The following is a 24,092-nucleotide window of genomic DNA, read 5'->3' as shown; positions in this document are numbered from 1 at the left end:
GTCTCTACTAATGGCTTTCAAACTTTTTTCACCAAGACCTACAGTAAGAAATACATTTCATGGGGGTACATGTGTGGCTCGGTCGGTTAAGCATATGACAACTGGTTTCTGCTTGGATCATGATCTAATGAGTTGTAGGATCGAGCCCCAGTTTGGGCTCTGCACTCAGTGGGATGTCTGCTTGAGAGTCTCTTCCTCTCCTTCTGCCCCTCCCCCTGTGTGTGCACACATGCACCCCTTCTGTCTTCTTCTAAAAGAAATAAGTAAAGAAGTAAAGATTTCTTAAAGAATAAGAAATACATTTTGTCTCCCCATTTATATCACACATAAACATGCACTTTATACATATACATTTAGTTTTATATATGTAAAATTGAAACTCATGTTTCATAAAACCATACCTATCCTTTCTAGGATAATAATTAATATCCTGATAATACCTTATATATTTCATTTTTTAATTAAAAAATGCTGATCACCATCCTGTAAATGGATTTCATGACCCGCTAATGGTCACTATCTACAGTTTGGAAAAAACCTGTACAGTTTGGAAAAAACTTCTTGCTAGTGTTGAACTTTCTTGCTCTCACAAGAATTGCTTGCAGTCCATGAGGCAGCTGGAACCCTGGGTGGGGGAGGGAGGTTGAGCTGGGCATGCTTGCTGTCTCGTGGTGCTAACACTGTCTCCTCCCCTGTTGGTGTGGCAGATGGAGAAGTGCCCGGCAGCGCTGTCTTGGTGTTTGACATTGAGCTGCTGGAGCTCGTGGCCGGTCTGCCTGAGGGGTACATGTTCATATGGAATGGTGAGGTGTCACCCAACCTCTTTGAAGAAATCGACAAGGATGGTAATGGAGAAGTCCTCCTCGAAGAGGTAACTGATCTTTGAAGGAAAGCGGGACTCAAGGAGCCCAGGGAGACTTATCGGGGCAGGGCATCCATTCTGAATGGGAAGCCTTCTCAGGGTGAGGAGGACACTTGCGCTTATTTCTTGTGTTGATGGTAACCTGCACACACTCATGTGCCAAGCACTTCTAACACATGCTCTAAGTTGAAGCTCACAGTTCCTCTGAAGAAACTGAGCCCCTGAGAGGTAATGGGGATTGATTGCAGGGCTCACAATTCAGTTCTCAGTTCCTGGGTGCTCACTGTATATTGCGTTATGCTAAGACTTTTTCACATATATTATCTTGCCTGGCTCTTGTGGCAGCTGTGTAATCATCATCCCCATTTCAGAAGAAGCAGCTGTGCACAGAGAAGGTAAATGACTTGCCCAGGGTCACACAGCTAAGCGAGTTTGAGCCAGGATTCATATTCCTGTCTTGATCATCTAGGTGCTGGGTGGTTTCTTCTGTAGCAAATGCCCCTTCGTAGAGCTGGGCAGTAGAGGGGTCTGTCCTGTCACACCTTGCTGAATTCCACTACTCTGCCCATTCTGTAACTGCTCATTCGAGGACAGGGCTCCAGTCTTCTCCACTTTCTCTCTGACATCAGTCATGTGTTCCCAGCTACTGGGTGGTTCACGTTAGCACAAAAACATGCTCTTTTCCCCCTTCTCTTGGTGCATCTTTCCATTTCTTTTATTTCCTTGCTCCCTTCACAGCAAAAATGTCAAAACTCTCTTAAACCCACTCCTGTCAGACATTTTTCCCTCCATGTCACTGAACCTGGTGTTGGTAAGGTGACTGGTGCCTGTCATGTTGCTGCAACCAGTGGTCACTTTTCATTCTTGTCATACTTGGACAAAGCTTTGCAGGGTGCCTTCTTTCCCGGGCTTCCAGACCATACTTTCTTGGTGTTGCTTCTCCCTCATGATTAAGTTCTTCTCAGTAGTTTTCCCCCTGATCTCTTCATATTGGAGTGCCCCAGCCTGAGTCCTAAGCTTGTTCTCTTCTCCACCTTAATGTCACTTCCTGAGTGATCTCAACCAGTGCCATGACTTGGCCATCCAAAGCCCCATGACTTCCAAACCTATAGCTCCGGTTCGGTCTTCTCTCTTTACTTCATATTCCTACGTCTAACTACCCACCTGACATTTTCACTTTCTGAACCCCTGCCACCTCCTTCCCATGGACTTACTTCACCCAAAGCCGTCCTCATCTCCTCCAACGGCAACTCTGTCCTTCCACTCGCTCAAGCAAGAGCACTCAGTAATCTTCAACTCCTTTTTCTCACACAGGCTCTAACAAATCCAGCAGGAAATCATTCTAGCTCTATCTTGAAAATTTATCCAGAGCCTGACCACTTCTCATCATTTCCACTCTGTAGCACCGTGGTCCAGTGCCTGCTGTCTCTGGTTTGGATCTCTATGAAAGTCTTCATGCTTTCACCCCTACCCCTCACAGCAGCCAGAGCCATCCTTCTAAAACTTAAATTGGATCATGGCTTGCTTTGTCTCAGAACCCTGCGGAAGCCCCCTTTTCCAAAATCCTCATAGTGGCCTGTAAAGGCCCACAAAGGTTCTCCATGACCTGCTCACTGTACCTTCCTCTCCAGCTGCTTCTCTCCACCACCATCAGGCATGCACCCACTTTGGGCCTTTGCAGCAGCTGCTTGTCATCTCAGAAGACACTTCCCTGGATAACCGTTGGGCTGTTTCCCTCCCTTCCTTCAAGCCTTTGCACAGGTCTCCCTTTTTCATAGGGTTTTACCCTGACTGCTGGATCAGGACCTCAACCTCCTCCCCTACCTATATTCTTGATCTTCCTTGCTTGGCTTTACTCTTCAGTTTTCTAGAGTATTTCACTCTCTAACCTAATATGTGATTACTTATTATTATTATTATTTTTTAAGATTTATTTGACAAGAGAGTGAGAGAGTGAGAGAGGGAATACAAGCCAGGGGAGTGGGAGAGGGAGAAGCAGGCTTCCTGCTGAGCAGGGAGCCAGCCCTATGTGGCACTCGATCCCAGGATGCTGGGATCATGACATGAGCTGAAGGTAGACGCTTAATGACTGAGCCACCCAGGCGCACCAATTTACTTATTTTTTAAATGTTCCTTTTAAAAAAAAATTTTTTTAAATTTATTTGACAGAGATCACAAGCAGGCAGAGAGAGGGAGGAGGAAGCAGGCTCCCTGCTGAGCAGAGAGCCCAATGTGGGGCTCGATCCCAGAACCCTGAGACCATGACCTGAGCTGAAGGCAGAGGCTTTAACCCACTGAGCCCCCCAGCCCCCCTGAAATGTTCCTTTTTAATTGTGTCTTTCCTACTAGGATATGCTAGAATTATAAGGGGAGGATTTTTTTTTTTTTAAGTTGATGTCTCTCTAGGATCTTGGATGGGGCTCAGCACGCAGCAGCTAATGCTTTTATTGTATGGATGATCGCAGGCAGCAGTGCTCTCAGAGGCTAGGGTGGTTAGGGGATCAGCCTTTGGTGGAGAACTAAGTGTTGATTAGGGAAGACAGGATAGCTCCAATTGCTGCTGTGTGTTGGCTGCCTGGAACCTAGGGGCTCCTGGAGTCATTAATGAGGGATTTTTAACCTGCATCTGGAGGGGGGAAAAAAAACCAAACAGTTTGTGTAGCTCATAAAATTGTGTCCATTTTGTGAGCTCAGACTCCAATTCCAGCCCCATTGCTTGGGATGCTCTGTTCAGTTTCTGTTCAGGCCCAGGCTTGGCTGCCGTATCTCATGATCTGACCTGTTCCCTCTCTCTCCAGTTCTCAGAGTACATTCATGCCCAGGTGGCATCTGGCAAAGGGAAACTTGCTCCTGGTTTTGATGCTGAGATGATCGTGAAGAATATGTTCACCAACCAGGACCGGAATGGAGATGGGAAGGTCATGGCGGAAGAATTTAAACTCAAAGACCAGGAAGCCAAACATGATGAACTCTAAACCTGACTCGGGCCACTTGTGTGACACCAAGCCCCCGTCATGGCAGAACGTGAAGTGAGGCGTGAGGGTCTCTCAGAAGGGGGTTGTCCATAAGCAGTAGATGGTCACACAGTACTTGGGGCATGTCAGGGATGGGTCGATGCACATGGTGAGAATTTTAGGCCACAGGCCAGTGATACGAAACAAAGTTGAAGTGAGGTGCCTCAGCAGAGGCTGTGTAGAATATTGAAACGGCTGCCCTGTCAGCCATTGTTTTGTGAGCCTTCCAGGTAGTTTTGTTCCTGAAGGAAAATAGTGTCATACAGAAGTTACAATCATCTTGGTGGGAACAGAAGAGAAAGTGTCCAGGATATCCACATGAAGAGGATTCATATTTTTTTTCTTTAACCAGCTGGTGTTTTAAGTGTTCTCCAGATGAGCAGAAAGATGAAGGCCATGTCCCAGTAGTATTCCTCGAAAGCCTGTACAGGCTCTGGTAATGCCCAGCTTCCACTTCCTGCTACACACACACACACACACACACACACAACTTGTACACATGTGCTTTTATAGTTAATCAGGCCCTACCTGTTGTGGTCTTCCAATTGGCTGGGTTAACTTGGAAGTTAAGAAGAAAATCAGTGGACCAAACAAAAGGCATCCTGGACCACGAATAGAGAATTGATTCTGTGTTTGCTATGCAAGATTATCTGCTTCACCCTTTCGTACTCCCATTGCTCTGTCCTCTCTGAATCTTTCTATCAGATAGATATGCACAGGGCTGGTGGCTAAGCCATGCTCCAGAGTCTCTCACTGTGACCAAGATGGAAATGTCACCCCAAGAGATAAATAAGGTGACCTATTTACACTCATTCGTGTCCTGGAGAGGGAGGCGCCCAAAAGCCCAGGGACCTCTCTCTGTGTAGGGAAACAAGGACATGGTTACCTGCCAGCCTGTGCCCATGTTATGCAGTAACCACCTAGCTGCCTTATGTCATCTGTTCCCAAGTGGTGACGGCATCCACCCTGAAGTAACCAATGATTTTCCTTTTGAAACTGCTTTATATTACTAATTTAAACTGTTTTGTACTGATGTAGCCCTGAGATAGTTCATGAAAATGCTGTGCACTCATTCAATGGAATAAATGTTGGAAAACTCATTTCGTATACAAAAAAATCAAATTATAACATCAGGCTTTGTGGAGTTTTACTTGGAGGCTGAGAGGATCTCATGAGAATACACCTCAATTATCCATTGACAATCCCCTTAAATACTCGAGGACTGCCTCTGCATTTGAAGGAGTATGAGGCAGAGTATACGGGGTGGTCAGTCAGCATCCTGGTAGGAAACACACCCTCACATGAGACTTCTGAAGAGAAGCTGCATAAAGAACTCTACAGGAGTGGGGACAGGGCTCAGAGACCTAGTAAGGATGTCAAGGTGACATGACAGTGGTTGGGGAGCACCAACAGGAGGCTGTTCTACCCCTCAGGCCTGAAAGGTGAAGAGGAGCAACAGCCATGCCCAGAACTGTAGCTGGTACTACAGCAGAGGGCAGAGACAACCCCTTTTCTGTCCTGTCCCTGGTTCCCACTAGGTGAACCCAACCCAAAGGCCAAAGGAAGAGGAGGCTAGGGGCTGGTAGTCTTAGAGGTCAGCTTTTGGGGGGCACAGAGAAAGATGGAGAATGACTACAGGGGTTGGAGTGGGAGCAAATGGGCGAATGATTGGCACATACAGAGAAAAATATATGTTTTTAAAAGCAGATGTTACTGTTTATTCTGCAGAAGCAACTTCGGGGACTCTTTGCTTTTGGAAGGCAGATGCATGCCGTGGCTTCCCGGCTGCTGCTGTCATGGTAACTTACGTTCCTCGACCTGTCTTCTATAGAGCACACAGTCACTCCAGATATTCTGTTTAACAGAATTCCTTCAGTGTACTGGATAGCCTAATAATCTTGCTGAATTGCCCTTTGGAATGCATTTAACCTGTAACACCTCACAATCCTTACGCATCTTCATGAAGATAAAAACCTGGTGTTTATTCTCTGCTTCTGATTTTTAGTTGGTTCTGATTGAATTTCTTCACTGGCTGTTTTCTTGGGTAGTTGAGAGAAGTTTGCTGAATAAAAGACATGTTTCTCTGGGGAAATTAAGGTCTGTGGGCCTCAGAGCTTCAAGAACAGAGGGAACCCTTAGCATGTTTTTGTTTTTAAACTGCCTGCCCAATGGCTGAGCTAGAACTTTGGTCTTCTCTGACCTTCAGGCTCAGATTGAAATGCTGGCTCTGCTTGGGTCTCCAGCCCACCGCCTGTTCTGTTTGTTTTTTTTTTTCTTCCCGAGCCTTGTGGAGGTATAATGAACAAATAAAATTGTAAGATACTTAAAAGTGTATGTTACAATTTGATATACGTATACCCTTTACTTGGAAAAGATCTCTCCTCGACCTAGCACCTCACTCTGTGTGTGTGTGTGTGTGTGTGTGTGTGTGTGTGTATGAGTGTGACCATCTAAGTTTTACTCTCTTAGCAAATTTGAAAAACTATACAGTATAGGTCACCATGTTACATATTAAGTCCTCAGAACTTACTTACCTTACAGCTGAAAGTTTGTACCCTTTTACCAATTTCTATTTCTCCCATCCCCCAGTAACCACATTTGTACTCTGTTTCTGTGACTTCAGCTTAATTTTTTTAATGCTACATATAAATAATAATGTATAATATACATCATTCTAGATCCTTGGCTTGTTGGAGGCTCCCTGGGCACTTTTATTCTTCCCTGTTGCTAAGGAGGGCATTCAGTTATCTGTGAGTGTGTCAGGGGCTTTAGTCTCTGGGAGGACCAGCTGCTCACTTTATAATGCTGCTGCAACACGCATTTACATTTGTGTTATGATTATGGGTTACAGCTCTGCCGGCATGACTGTGAGTACTCATTAGGGAGCCAAATACAGGGTAGAGATGCCACAGAGCACTTTCCTTAGTCATATTTTACATGACTGGGGTTGCTGCTGGGTTGCTGCTTGAGCGGCTTGGATCTCTTGATAGAAAGCTGTTCACAGGCTCTAGATTGGGACCACCTAACTTATGACTTATGCAGATTTTGAACTTTGGGCCCTAAACATGAAGTAGGTCGTTGATGCCCAGGGGGAGATTAGAGTATCTCCGTGAATATGACATTTTAGCATGCATGTGTCCTGTGTGCTTGAAACACCACTAGGCTATCTTGCAGGCATCAGCAATCTGCACTATTTTGTTAAAACCTACAGTGAGTTTTGATCTCTGATTACTTAGGAATTTATAATACCTTTCAAAATTATTACTTAAAAGACAGAACACATTTCATTTTGGCAGGAGAGTTGACCTGACTGCAACTCTCTGTAAGCGCTGATACATTGCACTTCAGCATCTTAGGTGTCTAGGAACAAGGCTGCTCTCTTTTTCATATGTTATGTACATATGCATGTATTTATTTTAGAGAGAGAGCACGAGCGGGAGAGAGAATCTCTGGCAGACTCTGGGCCCAGCGCAGAGCCTGACATGGGGCTTGATCTCACGACCCTGAGATCATAACCTGAGCCAAAACCAAGAGTCAGACACTTAACCAACTGAGCCACCCTGGCGCCCCAAGTTTGCTTTCTTTGAAGACATTTTCCCTTGGCTTTCTTGGGGGGATCTGCATCTTTTTATAAACTAAGAATAGTGCTTCCAATTATTTATTGCTAGATGCAGATATAAAACTTTCATGCTTATTAAAATAGTGTTTGATTCTGTGTGGTCTTAGTCCTTAATGTTGAACAAGGGAATCCTTCCAACTTACACTGGCCATATTTGGATCTCATTTTTTTTTTTTTAAGGATTTTATTTATTTATTTGTCAGAGAGCAAGCGAGAGCGAGCACAGGCAGACAGAATGGCAGGCAGAGTCAGAGGGAGAAGCAGGCTCCCTGCAGAGCAAGGAGCCCGATGTGGGACTCGATCCCAGGACGCTGGGATCATGACCTGAGCTGAAGGCAGCTGCTTAACCAACTGAGCCACCCAGGCATCCCTTGGATCTCATTTAAACACAGATATTTAATGCATGGTTCCAGCCAAAATTTCTCCTTTGGGCTTGAATCTATTTGATATCTTCCCTTGTATACCCCACAGGCACCTCAAACTTTGCATGTCCAAAAGAGAATGTACATCTCCACAACCTTCCCAACACCTTCCACCCAAGGCTGTTCTTTTCTTCACCTGTCCCCACTTGATTAAACCAGACATCTTCAAGACCCTTCCTCCTCTTTCACTCCACACATTTAATCTAAAAGCAAGTCTTATCATTTCTAAACTTAAGCTACTGAAAATGATCCACTTCTGAGTCCTACTGTAATTTCTAGTGCAGACTTCTGTAGCAGCCCCTAACTGATTTGCTGGGGTAGATCTGCCCCACCAGTCCATTTTGCATGACCATGGCACTCCTTTGCAGGGACAGTAAAACCAAATGCATGATTTACAAAGCCCTGTGTGATCTGACACCCTCACCTTGATTCCGTTCATGATTCATGATTCCGTTCTTCCCTTTGCTCATAATACTGTTACACCAGTTCGCAGTTCTTTGAACACCTTAAATTTTCTTACTCGGGACCTTGTTACCTCTCCCTGGAATATTTCTCCCTCAATTCCTCACATGGCTGGCTCCTTATCCTTCAGGTTTTGTCTGAAATAGTATCTCCTCAGAGCTTCCTCTAGCTACCTTCTCTAAAATATTTGTGTTGGTTTTTTAGTAGTATCTTATTTCTGACTCATCTGCTAGGATGTAGGCTACACAAGGGCAGGAAGCATGTGGGATGTGTTAATTACTATTTCTCCAGGACCTAGCCCACAGCAAGGACGTCAGTATTTGTTGAACAAGTGACTGTTTACTTACTCAGTCCTCACCTCAAGTTCATACCCAGTGTTAGAGATGAAACCAAGGAGAGAATCCTTGGAGAGAATCCTGGAGAGAATCTAAGACCCAGATCCAGGTTTGACTGACTTGAATGCCTATGCCCCTTACACCTTGGGCACATTTTATCTTATCTACTAAAGCTGTACTGAAATACCAGAGTAAGCATAAAACACAGCAGGACTGGTCAATCTTGAGGGAAACTTGGACAAGTTTTAGGTTATTCAAGTTTAGTTATTCAAGATCCCACGTATCTTTTCCTTCCTAATGCTCCATTGGGTACACTAAAGAGAAAACCTTGAACCTAAAGTCTGGTTAAAAAAAACTTTAATAGGGTGCCTGGGTTCCTCAGTTGCTTAAGCATCTGCCTTCAGCTCAGGTCATGATTCCAGGGTCCTAGGATCGAGTCCCACATCGGGTTCCCTGCTCAGCAGGGAGCCTGCTTCTTCCTCTGCCTGCCGTTCCCCCTGCTTGTGCACTCTCTCTCTCTGATAAATAAATAAATAAAATCTTAAAAAAAAAACCACCCAAACCTTTAATAATCTACTTAATCAACTCTGGTGTCTGTTAAACACACCATGGAATGTAGAGTCCTTGCAAAATCACTCTGGAACAAACTAGTATCTCTGACAGTTGTTTTGTTTTTCAGTTTCATTAAAATTGTTCATCTCGGACGCCTGGGTAGCTCAGTTGGTTAAGCAGCTGCCTTCAGCTCAGGTCATGATCCCAGCGTCCTGGGATCGAGTCCCACATTGGGCTCCTTGCTCGGCAGGGAGCCTGCTTCTCCCTCTGCCTCTGCCTACCATTCTGTCTGCCTGTGCGCACGCACTCTCTCTCTCTCTGACAAATAAATAAATAAAATCTTTAAAAAAAAAAATTGTTCATCTCAACACCCAAAACTGCTTTACCTCTAAAGTAAAATTCAAAATTGAAAGAAAAAAAACCCACAAAACCCAAAAAAACCCCTAACAGCTAATGCTAGACTCTTTAGAGAACATGGTAGTTACTACACACTGCCAGTGTTCACTAGGGAGATGAAAGAGCTTTCTGTCCCCTCCATCCATCCAGACTGCTTATGCCTTCGTGGATGGGTAAGAGTTAACTGTATTGAATACCAGTGCTAAGCTATTCTAAATGCAAATATAAAAATTAAAAGCACACATCGGTGTTGATGAGGAGTACATGTCACCCTCACAGTGCTATATCTAGAGGATGTATCATTACCTCCACTTTATGGATATGCAAGCTGGAACACACGTTAATGGGTCCTGGTCACACATCTACTAAGTGGTAGAAAGAGGATTCAAATCCGGACAGTCTGACTCTATAGCCGATTTCCTAAGGGTTATATTAAACTACTCTGAAAGCTGAACTTGGGGACCAATTATTTTAAGTATCGGTAGAAACGGGCAGTGAGCGGTGATAGGGTCACAGGCACATAGGAGAAGAGGCAGGGGCCTTGGTTTGATTATCCAGTTAGGGCATGGGTGGAAGGGGCTAGAGAGGCTGCATGCCCTCCAGACCCTCATTTTATAGGGAGGTGCCTGACCTATAGCCTTAGTACAGGCTGAGTCATGACTAGAATGGAGGTCATAACTTCAGTATTCTTCACATTTACTCCATGCATCACGCTTCTTTGTAGAAGAAATTATAATTTTTATAATTGTACAATTTTTATAATTACAATTATTATGAGCTACTTTGGAAAACAGTCAATATGGCCAACTCTAGGGGTGCCTGGGTGGCTCAGTGGGTTAAAGCCTCTGCCTTTGGCTGAGGTCATGATCCCAGAGTCCTGGGATCGAGTCCCACATCAGGCTCTCTGCTCAGCAGGGAGCCTGCTTCCCTTCCTCTCTCTTTGCCTACTTGTGATCTCTGTCTGTCAAATAAGTAAATAAAATCTTGAAAAAATATATGGCCAACTCTAATAGCAACATGGGATAAAAAGCTACGATTAGATCAGAATTCCCAACTAAAGCAGGGAGTAGGGTACTTTTGGCCACTATAAACTTTGTTTCAGTGTTTGTTATAAAAAAAGACGAGCAGTGGTAGAGGATAGGATGGGCTGCCCCAGGGAAAAGGTTTTCACTGCAAGACCTTGCCTACCTGCCACATCAAACTGTACTAGAGACTGCCAACCATACTGGATGTCCAGACCCAGCTAGAACATGCTCTGTATCACAGTTCAGACGCTTTATGGAGTTAGTGGCTTGTAGACTCTGGAGTAAAAATGGTTAGAATCAGGGTCACATTTATCACAATGGCAAGTCTAAACCTTGTGGAAACCAATTATTGGGCAGTAGAAATTTGGAATGGGAAGTCAGACTGCAGAGAGGAATTTAGCAGTACTCAGATTTAGTTAACAGGAGACCCAGTTACACTTTGTTTCCTGCCTGTGGTTATTTCTGAAACTCTTAGACTTACAACAAAGTATCCTCTTTTACTGATACTTTCAATGAGGGGAAATGGTTTTCCCAGTCCCCAGTATTTTCTCTAAGGCTGAGGAAATTTCCTCTGCAACTATCTTTTTATCCTTAAACTTATAATGTGTAAGTTTAAAAATACTCAATTTAGATAGACACTAGGACAATGACAGTAGGACTTCTCTCTCCCTCTTTCCCTCTCACACACACACACAGGAAAAACACGGCAGGTGCTTAATAGATATTTGTTGAATAAATGAATAATTGTCTTGACAGTTCATTTAAAAAGGCTTTTCACTTCATGTGTATTATCAGTGCTTCAATATAGAACATTCTGTAATAATTAGTGGCATGTGGATAGCAAGGTTTTTTCAAACACTGAGTGCCAATATTTCCCGGTAAATACTGATTTCCACAAAACAGAATAGCCAAACATAACACAATTTCAGGAGACAGTGATATCATCAGCATAATTCATCCCAATTACAAAAATGGCGACACTTAAAATCATGTATATTATTTCACCATTTCATAAAATTTCTTTTTAAACTTATACAAACTTTCCCAAAGTAAAAAGTTTCCTCAAAAACCTCATAACATTACACTAAAAAATTCACTCTGGAAATGCAGCGAGTTATTTTTCAAATTTTGGCTTTATGATTTTCTTTTTCAATCTGTTAAAAAATAGAGTTGAGGAGTGTGTTGAGAGAGGTGGGGAAAAAGGAGCTTCCAGTTGATGGATTCACTATATCCAAAAATACCTCAATAATGGAGAGAAAAAAAACTTCAAGAGCAAGAACACATTATAAATATAAGTCTTTCCGCAAGATGAACAGGTGAGCAGTTCTCACGTCAATTGCACCCACAGGAGTGAGCTCTTCTTGAAGAATGCTTGCTTACAGAATCTTCTGTAAGATAGAGTTGGCAACATCCAGTGATTCGTCTTTTACTAGAACAATGTCATAAGAGTCCATGTACTTTTCTAAAAGCTCGTCCACCTAATCAACAACAGAAAAATTAAATGGATATGCAGAAAGGAGAAGCAAATGGTTTCAGTATGAATCTCATTGTTAGGTTCAATCTTTTGGGCAAAATGTAGCAAATTAAATCTACTTTCATAAAACCTGTGAAATAAAAAAAATTCTTTCAAACTGTGAAGGCTTAGGGACATAGAAATTATCCCACATGGTGGCTTTATACCCAAAGTCATTTCTTTCTAGTCCAGTGGTTCTCAACTGGGGAGACCGTCCAAGGAACACCTGGTAACATGGGGGACATTTCTGACTCTCAAGACTAAGGAGTGCTACAGGTTTTTAGTGGGAAAAGGCCAGTGAAGCCACCCCAATACAAACGGCACACATGTGCATCCCAACCCCCTTAACCACACCAAGGTAAACGGATTAAGAACAATCAAAATGTCTCTACTTTCTCACACATGCTTAGTAACAACTGCCCATTAAGTTCCATCCTTATTTTTCTACAAGAAAATTAAATGACACATCTACATACTTACTCTATCATTTAGATACCCAATTTTTAGGATGTGTTCAACGTTGGCTACTCCATCTGCCATTCTTATGTCCCCTTGGGAGTCTCCCAGCAGAATGATGTTGCTATTGTCTTTTAGTCGATTGAAATATTCTGTGTTCTTCAAGGCACCATCATGTTTGTTAAATACATGAATTAGTTCACCTTTAAATCCTTTCAGCACTCCCTATAAAAATATAAATCTTTTTAAACAATAGGTTTCAAACTGCAAATTCTATTTGTTCTATTTTCACATTCATGTTGGCAAGAAGGGCTCTGAGAAGTTGATGACTTTCTAGAGACTACTTTAAATGTCACACACAATGAGCTGAAAATCCAATTTTTACTTTTCATTAGTTTCCTATCTGGAGATCCCATTTTCTATATATCACACAATGTATTATTTTGATTAGAAGACTGTTCAAATAGTGATAGTTCTAATTCCTTCTTTTTTCCCACCTCTTGATATTGAGTCTTTTTTCCCACCTCTTGATATTGAGTCTTCAGAGTTGCTGCATTAAATCACATTAAAAAAACTTTCCCTAATTTTAATATTAGTCTGTAGTTTAGGAAACAAGAGTTTAAGAAAGGTATATTATTTTTAGAACATGGATATGTATATAACACTGGGAGATGAGGAGTCCTATAGTAGGCCTTTTGAGTGACCTAATTTAATGAATATATGTTAAATAAAAAACAACTGCATTTATATGATTAAAATATATTCAGATTTTAAAGATAATTATTTAGAATGATTTCCTATACTTACATTGTCATCAAAATCCATGAAGTTGGACACTACTGTGATGTTCGGGTGATAAACCCCAGCTTGATGGATTACCTCCTCTAGTATATCACCAATACCAGCCGAAAATATGAACACAGGGATACCGTATTCCTGGAGCTTATCAAAGAAATTCTCATACCCTTCCCTGCAAGATGGAGGTAGGAAGTGATTGTTAAAGAGTAAGATATATCTCTTTTTCATCTAGAAATGAAAAAAGCAAAACCTTTCTACCTAATTCCATGGCTCATTTATATTCCCTTTTCAGAATTCTGCCCAAGAGCACGGTTATTGATGTCTATGACAACACTGATACAAGTTTTTCAAACAACAGTTAACTCTTTGCCTTCCTTTTAATAAATTCTAATAGTGCAAATTAGATGCTTTTAGGCTCAAATTAAATATGGATATAAGCCTACAATTCACAATCTACACCTTTTTTTTTTTAATTTTATTTATTTATTTATTTATTTATTTATTTATTTATTTATTTGTCAGAGAGAGAGGGAGAGAGAGCGAGCACAGGCAGACAGAATGGCAGGCAGAGGCAGAGGGAGAAGCAGGCTCCCTGCCAAGCAAGGAGCCCGATGTGGGACTCGATCCCAGGACGCTGGGATCATGACCTGAGCCGAAGGCAGCTGCCTAACCAACTGAGCCACCCAGGCGTCCCCACAATCTACACCTTTAACAGCAAATAGTTAACCACATCTTTAAAAAAACCTCAGCCTGGAAAACCCATTTAGGGTTTTAGGGTGAGCTGGAGCACCTCCTGCTGGCCATCCTGCTCAACTACTTCCTCTTAGAAAACAGGGCTGGGGGAGGAGCTGAGGGGCATTCTCTTAATAGCTGGCATCTCTCCTACCCATGGTGTAACAGTTGTCGGTCATGTTCTTATTTTATTAATCTAAGTTTCTTGCCTTCTTGCTCTTCCTGGGTCACAGGTTAAGCTGCCTACAAAGGAATGAAATACTCACTAGCTGTCCTCACACTCTTTCTGACATTTAATGCTTTCCTCCTTAGAAGCAAACCACCTTAAAATGTAGCATCATCAAAATAAAAATAAATAAATAAAAAGAAAGAAAGAAAGAAAAAAAGAAATAGCATCATCCTATTTAACTAAGGAGTTGAAAATTGTTAGAAGTGGTAAACCATATTGAAAGAAGCTTAAAAATTTTTTTATCCTATCATTCATGTACCACAAATATTTTTATTATTTGCTAAATCATAGTCACATTTTCTAGAGATAGTTTTCAAGGAAGTTTGAGAATTCAGAAAGTAGATTCATGTAACTTTATAAACTTTGAGCAAAAAATTTTTTTCAACTTGATTTATAAACATTCCTTTTATATTTCATGTCTTTTCAGAAGTATTCTCTTAAAAAATTTCAAAACGGTCCTGGTTTCATAAATTTCTAAGTTAGTCTTGAATTTTTTTTAAAGTATTATTTATTTAAGTAATCTTTACACCCGGTGTGGAGCTTGAACTAATGACCCTGAGAGATCAAGAGGCACAGGCTCTACCGACTAAACCAGCCAGGCACTCCTACTCTTAAAATTTATTTCATGTGGAGAATCTCCAGACGTGTGGGTAACTCAGTTGAGCATCTGACTCTAGATCTCAGCTCAGGTGTTAGTCTCAGAATCATGAGTTCAAGCCCCGAGTTGGGCTCCACGCTGGGTGTGGAGCCTATGGAAGGAAGGAAGGAAGGAAAGAAAGGAGAAAGGAAGAAGGAAGGAGGGGAAGAAAGGAAGGAAGGAAGCAAGCAAGCAAGAAAGAACGAACTTAAATCTCATAAGGCTGTTATTCCCTACACCAAGATCTAATATGTCTTTCTAAATTCCTTACCTCACCCTATTCTGTGATAGGTGGTGTATTAGGGCTACGTTTTTATATGCAATATAGTTACAGATTATTTTAATAAAAGCACACACCTGAAGACATTTATAAGTCTGTAGACAATTAACAGCAAAAAACACCCAAGAAACTTACTTGAGCATAACATCAGATTCTGCCACAATTTCTTTAAGTTTAGCTTTGGGTAAAGCTTGTTCAACAAGCAAACCATGTGATTTAGTATACCTGCAATTTACGATCAAAGAAAAAGAGAATATCAATTAAAAGCAAATTAAAACTATCGTCTTCATTAAAAAGCATTCTTCAATGACAGATAATGCAGTATTTCATTCATCATCATTTGGAATTAAATTTTAGAAATGTAAATTCATCACTAATGAATGTGTATCCTAATGTCTCAAAATGTAATAGAACATGTTCTTACTGCATTTCCCAGTTCTCCCCAAAGTCTCTTAGTTTAAATGTGTTAGTAAGATGATGAAAGGATACTATGTGTAAACCTTTCCTTAATCTACAGATATCCAACCTCAGGAGACATAATCATTTCTCTGATTACAGGAAGAATCAGAGAAAAGCCATTTGTTTCACCTGTGTATAGTCTAAATTGTTGTGAAATACCTTAGTGCTACCGAGTGCAAAAGAGAAAATCCTTGCTATGATGCTTTATATCAAAGCACCTGTAATCACTGCATCTCAGTCACAGACCTTTAGAATCTCTCTACCTGATATGCAGAAGCCCTGTGACCTTCCACTCTGGGTCATCTCCCATCATTAAGTTAGTGAGCTTGTTCTGCCAGGGAAGCTTATATTATTGCTAGAAAATTTTAATTACTAGACAGTCCTCTCTTTCATCATGCTGATCAGTCTTAAAACTTCCAAATCTGGGGCCCCTGGGTGGCTGAATGGGTTAAAGCCTCTGCCTTCGGCTTAGGTCATGATCCCAGGGTCCTGGGATCGAGCCCCGCATCGGGCTCTCTGCTCAGCGGGGAGCCTGCTTCCTCCTCTCTTCTCTGCCTGCCTCTCTGCCTACTTGTGATCTCTGTCTGTCAAATAAAAAAATAAATAAAAATCTTAAAAAAAAAAACAACTTCCAAATCTGATTCCAGTTTTGCTCCTACAGGTAAGTGGCCCAGGTTCAACTTTTCAACATGTCATCGCATACACATTAATTAAGTGTGCAAGGTATTCAGGTTAGGCCATAGGATAATGAAGATAAACAACATCACTCCTGGTCTGTTAAGATTCTAAAACCACAGTTGTTGCTTCTCAAATCACAGCTTTCTCTATTCCATGAAATCTTCCCCAAATGGGATGGCTCCAGTTCCTGTGATTTTCTTAGTGGCCTCTTCTGACACACTCTACGCTTGTCAACTTTCTCCTAATAACATCATTCTCTCTGGACTCAATACAATGCTTTCAGTGTGGTCTGCTTGGAAGGTGGCATTTCTGTTAAAGCAACCAGCACCAGGGGTCCATTTCTCAGCAACTATGTCAACCTGCTGGCTCCAGCTCAGTTCAGAGTCAATTTAAATCACAATTCTTTTTCTATATACATTCAGCCACATTTTGTCTATATACTTTAAAAAAATTCTTGTTTTTTAATTTAAGTCTTAAATGCAGGATTCTAAATTTATCCTCATTGACCTTCATCTTAAAAACAAAACAAAACAAAACAAATTCTAGACTCTTAGAGTGATTAGAAAATTATAGTTCATTTTGTTATATTTAATCACTGCTCTAACTCAATGGATAATTTATGAGTCTATTATATACAGTACAGAGGGAAAATAAGCCATGAGTTGTAACTGCAATGTTATTTTATTATATTTTTAACGCAGCCTTTGCCTGATACACACTTACCATTCTACCATATAGGGGTACTTCTCTTCTACCGTAAGAACGGGATCAATTTCAATGGCATAATATTTTTCCTTTAGTTGCAGTAACTAGAAATAAACGAATAATTTAATCATGAGGATGACAGAACTATCATTAAACTGCTGAGTTTTACAGAAAGCAAAAGGATATAAACAAATGGTTTCCATAAATTGCTGTTAAAGATGAGATCATGAGTACCTGGCTAATGCATATATCAACTGAAGAGATCTTTGTTGATCTAGTTTATATGTAGCAAAGTACTTTCAGGTCAGCAATTCAATGAACCCGACTAATAATCAAATTATTACTACAAAACCCCCTTTCGTTCTCATATGAAAGTATTAAGTTTGATTCATCTTTGGAGTCCTATGTTGTTAACACAAACACAGAGAGATACATATTCAAGGAAAGGAGAGAACTGAGGCAATTTCCTGGTCAATTTAAAGGAGAAAAACCTACACAAAACCAAAGTACTTTTGTTTTAATGTACGGCTAATGTAAGAACACCAGAATATTCTAATAATCATAAGTTTTTTATGTAAATTTTGTTTTTGTTAAAAAGTTAATTTTTTCATTAAAATAATGTTGAGAGTATATAACCCACACAATAAAACTAACATTTACTCAGTGTTTACTATGTGCTAGGTATGGTTAGAAGAGCTTATACCTATTGTTTGTGTGAATGAACCCGAAGAAATTCTCAGGCAAAAAGAAGTCTTTGAGTAACTCTGGATTACCATTAGTGTTTACCTTTTTTCGACATTCGTCTGTAATCAGCTTACTGTTGTCAATGACATCTGAAGAGTGAAAGCAAACTAGCATTAAAAGAAATATTCTGATTGATGCTACCACTACTTTAAATAACTTACTACTTTTAAGTTTAAATGCCAAGTCCACTAGTGTGGTCATTATAACTTTTGGCCTTAGTGCTATAATACACATGGCATTGCTAGCAAACTTAATAGTTTTAAAATCTAAATTTTGTATCTAAAGCTTTTTTCCTGTATTGGGAGTACTTCTTTAGAGATTCTCCAAAGAACTACTGGGCCAAAAGGTATGATTTCTAGTGGTTTTAATATAAATTATCAAAAGGGATTCTCAAATTCCACATGTACCTCCAGTAGTTGAGAGCACTTATATAACTCCTTCTTTGTCAGGTTGAAAAGTATTATTTTTAAAACTCAGTACCAAGTCTGGAGAACAAAAAAGTTATATTATCCTAGCAACACATCTTAACTGGATATTTATTTAATCATTCTTTTACTTAATTTATTTATCAACAACAAAAAATTGAGTCACATTTTTATAAAACCAGAGTGGTTGATAAATGTTATTTCTTTAGGTTATCCAAAGTTTAAAACCTATGTAAATGTTTCTTGAATAAATAATGAACAGACCACATTTAGAGAAAATTCTCAGAGGTCTTCATTTCTCTTGCAACTGAAATCACACTTGAAAATTGCCATTTATATAACATGGGGAAAAAACAAATCCTTGAAATGAAATTTTAAAAAAGGGCAGGTCTTCTCACTTTCAATGTCCAAAAATCAGAAGAAGGAGGAGGAGGAGGAGGAGAAAAACAAACTCCAGTCAATCTCACAGATCATATATGAAAGAAAGGATCTTAAAATAAGAAGTACTTTCATGAATATATGAATACCATACTTACAATGACACGTTGGGCATCTTTTCCCTTCATAGGAAAATCTACTCAGTGTCATATCAAAGTCTGTTATTATCTGTAAAGAAGGGGAAAGGCATTATGGAACATACAGCCACTGAGGGCAGACATGTACTGTACTGCCCCCTGTCTAGAGGTATGGGACTGTACTCAGCCCCTGACCTGCTCCCCACCCCAACTGGTTATTCTCTCTGCATTCTATTTTCAAATGCAGCTCTCTACTGGGAACAGCAGCCCTATCTCCTCCAACTGCAAATTCCTGTACTGATTAACCAGATTTTATTTCATGACAATGTTGGGGCACTTAAGGTATAACTTGATAGTTAAGTCCTGGGAATCACCTTGGTTATGCAGCAATATCTTAAGTGCTCCAGCATTGTCACCAAATCAAATTTATATTTGTGGGTGATTGGGCTACTGTTCTTGAGATAAAATGTTGCACAACCTCAACCCACCCAGTCAATGTACAAAAATGCAGGGGAGGCAATTAAACCATATGAAGCTCCCCATTACAAAGAAGGGCATTCTGTCATATACTACATGGATGAAACTTGCGGGGATATTATGCCAAGGGAAATAAGCCACTGGAGATGGACAAATTCTGCATGATTCCACTTATGCGAGGTATTTAGTCAAACTCCTAGAAGCAGCAAATGGAATGGTGGTTGTCAGTGGCTGGGGGTGGGAGGAGAAGGATATGTGGGTTGCTCTTCTATGGGTACAGTTTCAGTCATGCAGGGTAAAGAAATTCTAGAGATCTGCTGCATAACAATTCATGTAGAGTTAACAACACTGTACTGTACACTTAAACATTTATTAAAAGAACAGATTTCGGGACGCCTGGGTGGCTCAGTTGGTTGAGCAGCTGCCTTCGGCTCAGGTCATGATCCCAGCGTCCTGGGATCGAGTCCCACATCGGGCTCCTTGCTCAGCAGGGAGCCTGCTTCTCCCTCTGCCTCTGCTGCCATTCTCTCCCTCTCTCTCTCTGACAAATAAATAAAATCTTTAAAAAAAAAAAAAAGAACAGATTTCATAGGATGTGTTTTTTACCATAATAAAAAACTTATCTCTAATGGAGGGCTTGAAATTACAACCCTGAGATCAAGACCTAGGGTGAGATCAAGAGTTGGGTGCTCACCTGACAGAGCCACCCAGGTGTCCCAAATTTGAATATTATTCTTAAAACGGTTTAATACTTATGCACTGCATTAGTTAGCTTAGAACTCAGTATTATGCAGACTTGAGCAAAACATGAGATGAGTCCTCCTGAACATTAAAAATAAAGTCTTAATAATAAAGACTTCCGGATAATTATTTACCTGAAGTTTGCCAGCTCCTCCCTTAATAAGACCACAGATAATTTCTTCTACTCTTGCAGGGTTCTTGATTCGAACTGAACTTCTCTGAAATTCAGGCATCTAAAAAAATAAAAGGAAGTTAATTAACTATTTTTTAAATTCCTGTTTTCCCAGGTTCTTTTGACACCAAGCAGAACCTTATATTATTTTAAGATGTAAAAATCTTAAGGCATTAATTTTAAAAAAGGCAAATCATGGGGCGCCTGAGTGGCTCAGTGGGTTAAAGCCTCTGCCTTTGGCTCAGGTCATGATCCCAGGGTCCTGGAATAGAGCCCCGCATCCGGCTCTCTGCTCAGCGGGGAGCCTGCTACCCTTCCTCTGCCTGCCTCTCTGTCTACTTGTAATCTCTGTCAAATAAATAAATAAAATCTTAAAAAAAATAAAAAAGGCAAATCATCATATCAAATTACCATATATACACATAATATTTTTTGAAGCACAGTTTCTATCTTAAAGATTAAGACAAAATTATATTGTAATATATTACCAGAAAGTGTAATTCTTCTAATTATAAAAGTCATGCATGGTTACCACAGAAATTACAGAAAACATATAAAAAAGAAAATAAACATGGCTTAGAATTCTACTACCTGAAGTAACATTACCTGAAGTAAACATTTAAATTTATTTTCCATTAGTTTCATTTCTATGATTACAAATATGCCCTGTATATGCATAGTTTATCTCATCCTCATATATTTTTTCATCCAGCTTTTAAAAATTAATTATTATTTCATATACTATTATAACAATCTTTTATGCATTATTCATTAATCAAAATAAAACCCTAGAGTGGAATGGAGAATATCTGAACTTAGTGATAAAGAGTTTTCTTATAAGATCTTTCTCCTTAAGGGGCGCGTGGGTGGCTCAGTTGGTCAGGCATCCGACTCTTGATTTCACGTCAGGTCTTGATCTCAGGTTGTGACTTCAAGCCCTGCATTGGGCTCCACAGAGGGCATTGGATCCCACATGTGTACCTTTGTATAGGTAGTTAAAATATATTTTAAGTATATTTAACTTGAAAAGGTGCTTCAAGATCTTTGTTCCTTTATTGTACTATATATAATACAAATTACCCCAAATAATTTCATTTTTCTTGGCATAAATTTTACAACAGACTTATTTCAATTTAAGACAACTACTAAGACGTATGAGACCACCAGCATGAGATTCTTGATCTCTGGGTCGGGAGTTCCAGACCCATGCTGGTCATGGAGCCTATTTAAAAACAAACAAACAAACAAACAAACAAACAAACATATTAGAACACCTGGGCTTAGGCAGCTACTAGGCTGGTTTACTCAGGATTTAGTGTTGCTCAATAATTTAATGTTAAATACTGTTTCTTTCTTCTACCCTATCATAGAGAGAATGAAACTGATGAGAGTAAAATGCTCACCGTATTCTTAGAGCATGTGTACAAGAAGACTGCAGGGGAAGGAGATTGGAGGGCACGAAATAGCTCCACAGTATAAAAAGACAGTAGGAGAACCTTAGATCAAGGTTCTATAATGGTTTGTACCCAGTAACCTTTATTTACTTTATATGCTATTATTCTGGGTATGTTATCACCAACATTAACATATTTCATGTGTATCAGAGAAATGATTATGGAAAATTCCCTAGACCTATAGCTCTGCTCCAAGAACATGTGACCAGTCGAGTCTCTCTGGTCCTATGCTGTCTCTGCATAATAGACAAAATTAGAAAATTGGAAAAGGCTAAAATGTTTTCCTAAGACTGAAAGATACATATGGAAATGTATGGGAAAGAGAAATGCTAACATTAAAATTTTCTCCACAAATGAAAGATGCTACAATACACTTAATTTTAAAAAGCCATATTTAAATAGCACAGGATAACTTGCCATGCAACTAACTTTCATACAGTGATTCTTTTAACTTAACTGGACTTTAGAGGTGTCAACAGAATAATGGTTACCTAAATATTTATTTTACAATGATGTTTCAATAGATGAGAAAAGTAAATAGGCAATTATTCCTAAATTCCTTTTCTTCATTCATTAATCCATTAATTCACATAAATATTTACCTGTATTTTACTTTGTGTCAGATGCTACATGCAAGAGATATGATGATTAACAGTACTTACACTGTTTTCCTGTTGAGTTTTAGAAACCATTGCTGTTTTGGAGTATCATTTCTGTAACTCCCTTACAAATACTTAACTAGTAAGTCCATCTCCTATCAACTAAATTCTGGTCTTACCTCTGCCTTAACAGGCAGATGCATAGTAATCAGCATATGTTTGACTTAATAACTAACCCATTACTGAAAGCAAATGTATATCACTAACTATATTTTCACCAAAAAAATTAAAAATGTTTAGTTTTAATGTTTAACATTAAAAATGTTTAATTTTCTTGGTGAAAATATAGTTAGTAATGTCCATACTGACAAAGATGTCCTGCCTCATGCGAATGACATCCTACAATACATTCAATTAAAAAAAAAAAAAAAACCCAACACCTGTATTTAAATAGGATAGGATAGGGATGCCTGGGTGGCTCAGTGGGTTAAAGCCTCTGCCTTCAGCTCAGGCCATGATCTCGGGGTCCTGGGATTGAGCCCCACATTGGGCTCTCTGCTCAGCAGGGAGCCTCCTTCCCCTATCCCTCTCTCTGCCTGCCTCTCTGCCTACTTGGGATCTGTGTCTGTCAAATTAAAAAAAAAAAAATCTAAATAGGATAGGATAAAATCTTTCAGATAATGAATAGGAAACTAGTACCAAAGCCACTTCAAAGTAGGTTGGTTTCTGCTAAATTAACAACTATTAGATTGAATTATAGTATCACTAGGGCCTGAAAGACAACCAGAGGCTGGAGCAGTGATATCCCTGCTTCTGCACAACAGCCCTTCATTTTCAGATAAATAAGCAGTGAATACCCAAATAGCACCAGGATGAAATTACACTGACGAGAACAGATGAAGAGCAGCAGAGAATACAATAGGAAAGAGGACCCAGGTATAAGAAATTTAAAAATGATAACCATATCTGTTTTGAATTATATGGAAATATACTGTCCCCCCCTTCCACAATACACAGACAATTCACCAAAGCATATTATAAATATTTCTCAGGAAACTGAGATATTGGGCATTTTACTCAAATATTTTACAATGCAACCTAAGAAATACATTTTTTCAATACTACATGAAATATGTCAAAGAATGTCAGAATACTACAATATTAAGAAGTATACTGTAGGAATACAAATTCATCACACATCACACACTTTGGTTACCTCCTCAAATCCCTTCTTCGGTAATTCTTCTTGGACAAAACCACACCTGTTTGGGAACACTTAAAATAACAATGCTTCAAGTCTGAAGGGCAAGTTATTTTGAACTGTCTGAAAACTTTTCAACTTGATTATGATGTAATTTTATGGTTAAAAAAAAGGGGGGGGGCTAAAAATGTCTGCCACTTGCAAACAAAAGAAAACAAATTCATTTTATAAGGCACAATGTAAAATGCTGAAGGAGCAAAGTTTTCCTGACAAGAATCAGGGCATTTTGGTTGACTGGAGCCAAATCTGACTTAATGCTAAAGATGACTAACAAAAACCTAAAGTACATGTGTTCTGGCTGTAAAATGCATTTGTACAGATAAAATGAACTCCTAATCATTAGTTTCCTTCCATAATCAAAAAACAATGATTTCTGAAGAAGTTCATTTCAAAGTTATACAGTTTTATTCACAACTCTACAGCAATATTTGATTACTTGATATTATCTTGCAGATACATTGTGATAAAATAGAGTACCTGCCTGGCATAGTTACAAAATTGTCCTAATGATGATTTACCTGTATTTCTCT

General features: G+C 39.7%; 2 protein-coding genes across 4 annotated transcripts in view; one reads left to right on the top strand and one right to left on the bottom strand.

Moving 5' to 3' along the window:
- The window catches only part of FKBP9 (FKBP prolyl isomerase 9), a 38,060-nt gene extending 33,084 nt beyond the window's left edge, over positions 1-4,976 (top strand). Inside the window, exons 9-10 of the mRNA XM_082691784.1 lie at positions 708-871; positions 3,661-4,976. Of these exons, the coding sequence (XP_082547910.1) occupies positions 708-871; positions 3,661-3,837 (341 nt within the window). The 3' untranslated portion in view covers positions 3,838-4,976. The remainder of the gene's footprint in view (positions 1-707; positions 872-3,660) is intronic.
- Positions 4,977-11,447: 6,471 nt separating this feature from the next.
- The window catches only part of NT5C3A (5'-nucleotidase, cytosolic IIIA), a 52,118-nt gene continuing 39,473 nt past the window's right edge, over positions 11,448-24,092 (bottom strand). For all 3 annotated transcript variants that reach the window (XM_082691788.1, XM_082691790.1, XM_082691789.1), the window contains 8 exons: positions 20,211-20,309; positions 18,880-18,949; positions 17,961-18,007; positions 17,193-17,278; positions 15,468-15,557; positions 13,464-13,626; positions 12,681-12,881; positions 11,448-12,165 (listed from right to left, as the gene is read on the bottom strand). In XM_082691788.1, the coding sequence (XP_082547914.1) occupies positions 12,064-12,165; positions 12,681-12,881; positions 13,464-13,626; positions 15,468-15,557; positions 17,193-17,278; positions 17,961-18,007; positions 18,880-18,949; positions 20,211-20,309 (858 nt within the window). In that variant the 3' untranslated portion in view covers positions 11,448-12,063. The remainder of the gene's footprint in view (positions 12,166-12,680; positions 12,882-13,463; positions 13,627-15,467; positions 15,558-17,192; positions 17,279-17,960; positions 18,008-18,879; positions 18,950-20,210; positions 20,310-24,092) is intronic.

Source organism: Mustela nivalis (genome assembly GCF_964662115.1).
Source record: "Mustela nivalis genome assembly, chromosome: 12".
In the NCBI taxonomy this organism is placed as follows: Eukaryota; Metazoa; Chordata; class Mammalia; order Carnivora; family Mustelidae; genus Mustela; species Mustela nivalis.
This window is presented reverse-complemented; position numbering and strand designations above follow the sequence as displayed.